Genomic DNA, 8,167 nt, shown 5'->3' with positions numbered 1-8,167 from the left:
CGAATATCTCCGTGAAATCAATGATATTCCGGATAATTCAAAGGTTACTCCGATGGAGCTTATTGTTAACGATTCAATATCGACGTCACGGTTTATGAATATTAAATTCAAAGGCATGCTAGATTTTATTACTTCATCCGCCGATCCTTTGGGTAGAGTTGAACATTATTTTTGGCGTCTCGAATATCAAACAAGGGGCGCACCACATTTTCACTTATTGCTTTGGGTTAAGGACGCTCCGGTTATTGGTAAGTCATCACGTAATGAAATCACTTCATTCATAATGAAATACGTCACGTGTAGGATGCCTGATATAAATATTTCACCTGATCTATATCGACGGGTTAACGCTCATCAGAAGCATATTCATAATAGTTACTGTTTACGAAGTAAGAAAACAAAAACCGGATTTTCTCGACGCTGCAAATTTGGTCATCCGCGTCCTTTAACCCAAACTTTTCAACTCCGAGATGTTGCCGTTTCTATCGCTGGTAAGAAAAAACTTAAAACACGAAGTCGATTATACGATCTACCGCGTGGTAAGGCTGAAGCTAACATTAACGATTACAATCCAGCTATACTTTGTGCTTGGGAGGGAAATATGGATATTCAATTCATTGGTGAACAATCAACCGTATTAACGGCGTATGTAACAAAATATGTTTCAAAACCGGAAAAAAGCAATTTCCAGGGACCATTCGACATTATTAATTCCTCGAAATCTTTAGTGAGTTGTCTTTGGAATTGGGCTATGCGTTTACTGAGTCATCGTGAATGCGGTGCGCTTGAAGCAGCCGATAGTATTCTTGGACACTCCTTGTACGGGACTGATCCAAAAACCACTGTTAGATGGTTGGACGTTAATCTTATTAGGAGTCGGAAATTGAAAAGTCGTAAAGATATCGAATTACTTGATCCCGAATCGACAGACTTATTCTATCCATCTGTTATCGACACATATTACCCGAACCGACCAGTAGTATTAGAGTCTATCAATCTTTACGATTTTAGCAGATGGTACGATGTCACTAAAATAAAACCAAAAAAAAAATTCGGAGGTTTATGAAATCGGTCCATCAACATATTTGAAAAAACGTTCTCGGGCATGTCTTATAAACCATTATATGTATAACGTCAAAACCGAGCCGGAACGATACTATTATACATTGCTTTTATTATTTAAAGCGTGGCGAAATATTGCTGATCTTAAAAATAATCAAGATACTTATGCTGAAGGATTTTCGTCATTGCAAACCGAACTTGCCGATGCGCTGAGATATCACGATAAAATAGATGAAATTCAGCAAGCAATACATTATGTCAATGAAGACGTTGACAGATTATTATTAAAAGATAGTCCTGAAAACAAGGATGAATCTTTAGATAATAATGATGTATTGGAATGCATTCCCATTCAAGTAGAAGAAGCCGTCAAAGACTTTCAAGATGGTGCTAAGATGATCGAGGTCGAAAATGTTGAACAAATGGTAGGAGAATTAAATTCGGATCAAAAACGTATTTTTGATCGGGTCACAAATGCTGTCTCTTCATCTAATGAGATTCTTCGACTTTATGTAAGCGGAGAGGGAGGCACTGGAAAAAGTTTTCTGATAAAAACTATACGAATGTGGATTAAAAAGCATCTTCAAAAAGATACCGCAATTACTGCTCCAACGGGAATAGCTGCATTCAATATCAATGGTTTGACTGTACATCGTTTTCTTCAATTACCAGTCGAACATGGTCATACAGCTAAGTATAAAGAGCTTTCTGATGCGGCTCTTAAATTGTTGCGAGCTGAATTAAAAAATGTCTCTTTAATTATTATTGACGAAGTATCCATGATTTCCAACGTGACTCTAATGTATATTCATTTACGGTTAACGGAAATTTTCAATACTCAAGATTCTGAAAATGGTTGGTTTGGTCAAAAACATATACTTCTGTTTGGAGATTTGTTACGACTTCCACCTGTACACGAAGATCCGCCGTTTGTTAAGTTGTCAACCGATAAAATTGAAAAAAGTATCGGGGCAATCGGATGTTTCGATTTGTGGGCGGATTTATTCAGCTACGACGAGCTTAGAATTAACATGCGCCAGAAAGACGATACTATGTATAGGGATATGTTGTCCAGAATCCGTGTAGGCGCCATTACAGAATCAGATACGAAAATTCTGGAGTCTCGGAAACTGCAATTTAAAGCTGAAAGTATCGATGGTCGTTTATCTGAGGTATGTGATTTCATATGTAATCTCTCCCAAGATACAGTATGTTTACTTCCGAAGATAAATCAATGTGATGCGCTGAATTCAGCAATGTTGAATCGAATATCTTCTGAGGAGATACATCTCATTGCACAGGATACTGTAGATTTCCAGCTTATCTTAAAAAAAAAGTAACCAAAGCTTTATGCACAGATGATGAAGGTTGCTCGAAAACAGCTGGATTGGCTAAAGTCATAATTGTGAAGATTGAAGCACGAATAATGATTCAGCGAAATATTGATGTGACTTTGGGTCTCGTGAATGGTACAATTTGCAAGATTGTTTCCGTTAAACGAGATGTTCAAAGTGGTGATGTTGAAAGTATTCAGGTTTTATTGTCATCGGGGTTGGAATACTCGTTGGAACGTTCTAACGTTAAATTCGAGATTATGGATCGAGCGTTCGTTGTGAGAAAGCAGTTTCCAATATGTCTCAGTTACGGTATGACCATTCATAAAAGTCAAGGTCTCAGTTTGAAACATGCTCTCGTAGAAGTTGGTTCGACCATTTTCATTTTCGGTCAAATTTACGTTGCTTTATCACGCGTTACTAAAATCGAGGGTTTGCATCTCATCAATTATGATCCAGCTTCGGTTAAGGCTAATGCAAAAGCTATAATTGAATATAACCGTTTACGTAAGATGTATCGACCCGATCTCACTCCTATCAACATTGTCAAGCAACGTGTTGCAAAGGTTTACGACAAACCGTGGACAGTACCAATAAGAATTGTAGAATGTCAAGAGATGGCTGAAAACAATCAAAACGACTCTATCCCAATACATGTCAGAGGGCTTGCTAATAATGATAATTTTTCATGCTATGCAAATGCAACTCTTCAATGTATGATAAACTCTTCTCACATTCGAAAAGCTATGTTGATGGATACTACAGAACCTTTCAGTTTGAGGTCTTTTGTTCAAGCATACATAACTGATAATGACACCGCTGATGTGTTTGCTGTCAGGGGAATCGTTGGAGAGCCATTCATTAATAAAGCTCAACAAGATCCCAGCGTGTTTTTGATTTCTCTTTGCAAAAAATTAATCGCCCTCAGAAATGTTGTAAAACACCAAATAAGATCAGTCTCATTATGTAATAGCTGCGGTACTACAGTAACCGATATTAACCCAAATAATATTATTTCTCTCGCAGTACCCAAATCGCGAAAAGCGCCTTTCGATTTGCAATATCGAATAAATTCTAACGTGGAAAAGTGGTTAAGATCTGATCGGCTTTGTACGGTTTGTCATACATCAAATATAGTAGAAAGATTTGAATTTTCTTCATTAAAAACCGTTGTGGTTGTTCAATTGGTACTATTTGAAATGAGGAATGGTAAAATGAGAAGAAAAAATGTAATCTTAAAGCAATACCGACTGCAACTGTACGGATTAATCAGGATAAATATAAAGTTCTCAATGCAATTTTTCATCACGGGGAAAACATTCAAAATGGGCATTTTACGAGTATGCTGCGAAGTACGGGCACTGGTTGGATTAGTGTCGACGATTTAAAAATCGAGAAGCGAAGTTGGCCACGAAACGGTAAAGACTTTTACATTTTATTCTTACAAAAAATTTCTGCATAATTTCTAACTCTGATCAAGTACCGTTCTAATCATACTCATAACTTGCAGGCTTTAAACAATTCAAGGGCGCTTTTTTCCGCAGTTTTAGCGTGTTTTGTCGTGATGTGTTAAAAGCCTGAAAACATTTACACGGTTTGTTTTATAAAACTTAAATATTTTTACCACTATTTCATTATCTCAAGACTCATGTATCCGCAGCTCCAGCGCGTTTTTGGGTAGTCATCAGAAAACTGATTTTATTGCGGCTGTTTGAATAATCATTCCTAAAAGAAATCGAAGCGTTTAAACATCATCCGATCATGTCCTCGGTAGAAAACGGGACACCCACAGGTATTGTAGCATTCTTTGTCATAAGTCGTTTACAAAGCTTTTTATATCGGAAAAACAGTCAATTGAAATGAAAATTGCTGATAAGATATTTCCTTAAGCAAAAAAAAAATATTTTTTCGACAATTTATAATATTTCAATTCTTTCAGGTGTATCGTTAGTTTCCATCGTCATTTTTGTTCCTTTTACCTTGCTCCCTGTAAAATATTTGTAAACATGAAAAAGTATAATAGAATTTTCAATAGTTTGTAAGTTCAATAATAGAGAATTCTTAAAGTTTTTTTATTCATCGTTTCAGAAGAAATTGCATAGGTAATTTTCTCCATCATTAATCGATGTTTCATAATTTAGTTTAAACCACGCTGTACAAACGATCATATATAACATTGATGGGCTGATCTTCTGTTATACCTTGAATGTCGTTCATTCATTTTTATTGGAATGTCAAAATTTCTTAAAAAAAATGTTCATGCACAAAATATATTTATATATTGTATATTAAGAAAAATGGATCGAAACATGTGTTTTCATTTGGCTGCGTACATATTCTTATGGGCGTTTCCGAATTCCCGAATGTTCGGGTACAATATATTAGTGGAGCTTGAAGTCTCTGTCTAACTCCCATTTTCTCCAACGTTTATCCACGTTTAAACTTGGTTCAACTTGCGTCAAAATTAGATTTAAAAAAAATTGAACTGAGTTCAAACCACGTCGGAAAAAACGGCCCTAACAAATTTCGTCTGACATTCGAGATATCCTAGTTGCTTACAATCCGTTTCAACTGTTTAATTTATTATGTTAGGGTTAAGGCAGTAACTGATTTATCGCACATGAAAAATATTGGGCTATTAAATGAAAATCATTTAATAGATGCACTATATTCAAATTGTTTACGGTTTATTTCGTCATACTTTCGATTATGTTCTGCTATGTTTAGCGATAACCGTTTTAGAAATGTTCTCTGGCACAGCGTGAAAGCCTCACGAATACCGTGAGCATACTGAAGTGAATTGCTTTTATTATTATATATGGGAAAGCGTAAGGGTCAGGCTACAAGATCATTACCGGAGGAAGCGTTCTTAAATGTAGTCGTCTCAATTATTATGAAATAAGCTTTAGGCTCTTATCGTTAGTTCTGAACAAGGAGACGTAGGCATTTAAACAAAATGATTACGTTTTGATCGCTCATGTAATACCTTCATCCCGAGCTGTCGAATTCACGGTATCATCTGTCAACATGGTCATTTTTGCTCGTGTTTTAAGCATCAGCCCAACCTATTAATTCTATTTCTGATCACTTTTGTTACGATTACCGTGAGTAAGCGACAAGTGAAGGGCTAAGTTCTAAACAGTGTTTTCCGAAAAATTCTCAACCGCACCTATCTCTGATCAATGCTATGATGTTTGCCAAAATATCGAGGAAAGAAGTAGTGATCTTTTCCGGTATACAATAACCATAGCGGTGAGCCGCTCTCTTCCTTCAATATAGTTGTATTATTTTTTTTATACATATCTTCTTATTTTTCACAATAAAAGAGCGATATATTGCTATAGGATACGCACGTATTTGGGGAATTCTTATTTTGCAATGTAAAATGTTATTATATGATTTTAATCTCTTGCGAATGATTACTGTATTTTTTTTTTATGATCGATAAGAAATTTATTATATTTCCGATCCCAAGCACCCAAGTTTAGCTTCAAATAATTCATATATAATTAGTAGTAGGTGGTGCACTATGGCGACCCCCACTCCTATCCCCACTCCTATCCCCACTCCTTTCCCCCACTAGGCCGAGCGGCCGGCGTTGTGGGCGAGAGGTTTGCGGGTGTGCGGAGGGGGATGAGCGTGTCACCATAGCGCACCACTTTTTTTATTTTTCTCCGTATATATATATATTTCAGCTCTTATTAATTTTACAAATTTGGTTATAATATGGCATATAATTCACAATACATATAGTAGTAGGGGGGTATTTTTTTGTGGATATTTTTGGATTTTCGTTCGTTTTCACGACGGCGTCGATGACCATGGAGCGGTGGTTTACGGGGTGCGCTGCTTAGATGGTCAGACGATGTTGTAACAGGGCCGATAGAGACACCATAATGTGAGAGAGGTTCGTGTGCGTTTGGGAGTGTTCAGATGGCTGATAAATAAGTTTTGCCCCATACCTGTTTATGATCATTCTTCAGCAGGTTTGAACTCCAGTCTGTTGAGCTTCGTGCCGTGGTACAGCATGATTAAGTTTTTGTTTGAGGCCGCTTCGCACATCTGCTGGAATAAACTGCTCTTATCTTCGAAAACTTTGACGAATCTTGCCGGCAGGAAGCATGTAAATGTGCTGTCCACGTCCATGGCAATTCGCTTGCCCCATTTCGATTCGACGACACGGATACAGGTGATGCGGTATTCCGTGGCGAGTTCAAGCTCGGTCAGTTTTTTGACGGGGAGGAAGGACTCCAAAAGGCCTGTTTGATTGACGAGCGTGAAATCCATTGTTCAGATCGAGTTTTTTTATGGCCACTGTTAAAGCGCGGAGTTCTGATATGTTGCGTATTCTGGCTTTAAACGTTGCGATATCGTGCAAAAAGAGATCTAAGCGTACTTTCAATTCACGTCGTTTACTCATGCGGCGACTTGGGAGCACTGTCTGACCATCAGAGAGCTCAAATGATTTAAACCTCCTGTTTGATAGATTCATATCCCTACCTCGAATGCAGAAAAGAGCTGACAACAAACTTTTGATGCAGCATCTCCCGCCACAGGATGGCAGTGGTGGGAGAATTCCGACAATACCTTGGCGGAGGTATTGGTTTACCATGGTCCCGACCGTCGCTAGCATAAGTCAGCATTTATAAGATAATGAAATGTGAGGATGAGATCAGCGGCAATGCGCTTCTTTACGAGGATGATTTTTTGATACCGGTTGCTTCTCCCTCCTCCCGCTGTGCCACCGTTAATAAACCAGCAGTCCAGGACGTGGTGGTTCTGTACTCCCACAAGGCGATGGAGCGATCGTTATGAGAAAGCCATTTTTTTAACCTCACAGCGCCGTTGAGAGCACACTTGAACGAGGTGTTTTTATGTAGTAAGCCGTGAAATATGCAAAAAGTACTGCTCTCGGGGAGGTTACGAGACGGTGGTTCTTTGTCCTCCTCTAGATTTATAACGAAGCAGTCTGTTAGCTGTGTCAAATATGCGGCTGCATCAGATCCTCTTGTAAACAGGCGATCGGATTGTACTGCGATTTGCTTTAAAGCAGCTTCGACCGCACGTAAAGGTGTTTCACCCTCGGACCAGTCTATACCGTGATGATTGCACTTTAGCCACGTGTTTTGTCGTTTCGCACTAGGAGGCAGTACGCTATAAGCGTGAGGCGGTGATACGACCCAGTGTGCTAAGTAAGATGTTTTCACAGAGACCACGGCAATTTCTTTAGGCACGAAGTTATTATATTTATCCTTCAGGCCTTGTATATCAACGACGATGTTCATGATGCCTCCCGACCGACGTAAAGTCTCAAGCCTTGAGCGCCGACTGACGATGAACGTTGAACGCTCTGCAGCTGCATAGAGACAACAGCGCTGATCGTCAGCGAAATCTGATATCCGGGCCCCCCGTCACCACTCGTACAATTTTCGCCGAAAGAAACGGGATAGGAGACAGACACAGGATTTTAAAACGGCACGTGTGATTCTTGTTGAAAGCAACGAGACAGTCGTTAGAAGTAGCATTTAAAATTTTATTAGCATGTGATTACCGAGAACGAGAGCAACAGTGCTGTATACAATGTAAATGCTTAATCCTATAACCCCTGCCGATACAGTCATCTGTATCGGAAACCACGCCCTTAGATTTACCACCCTTGCTGCTATACGCATTATAATACTCATGAACTATTTTATCGTTTCGCTGCAAATCATGCGAAAAAACATCTCTAAACCGTTGAATACCGAGACCAGTAGCCATATAATGAAGAA

At 38.6% G+C, this 8,167-nt stretch overlaps 1 protein-coding gene across 1 annotated transcript; it reads left to right on the top strand.

Moving 5' to 3' along the window:
• Positions 1 to 2,548: 2,548 nt before the first annotated feature.
• LOC122414506 (uncharacterized) lies at positions 2,549 to 5,828 on the top strand. The gene is made up of 2 exons (XM_043425830.1): positions 2,549 to 3,990; positions 4,057 to 5,828. Exon 1 carries the CDS (start codon positions 2,657 to 2,659, stop codon positions 3,782 to 3,784), a length of 1,128 nt encoding a protein of 375 aa, XP_043281765.1. The 5' UTR covers positions 2,549 to 2,656; the 3' UTR covers positions 3,785 to 3,990; positions 4,057 to 5,828.
• The last annotated feature ends 2,339 nt before the right edge of the window (positions 5,829 to 8,167 follow it).

The sequence above is a fragment of the Venturia canescens genome, chromosome 8 (assembly GCF_019457755.1).
Source record: "Venturia canescens isolate UGA chromosome 8, ASM1945775v1, whole genome shotgun sequence".
NCBI lineage: Eukaryota > Metazoa > Arthropoda > Insecta > Hymenoptera > Ichneumonidae > Venturia > Venturia canescens.
This window is presented reverse-complemented; position numbering and strand designations above follow the sequence as displayed.

Excerpts from the sequence above, each read along its gene's own strand:
- LOC122414506 (XM_043425830.1), top strand. The coding sequence starts at position 2,657 with ATGGATCGAGCGTTCGTTGTGAGAAAGCAGTTTCCAATATGTCTCAGT.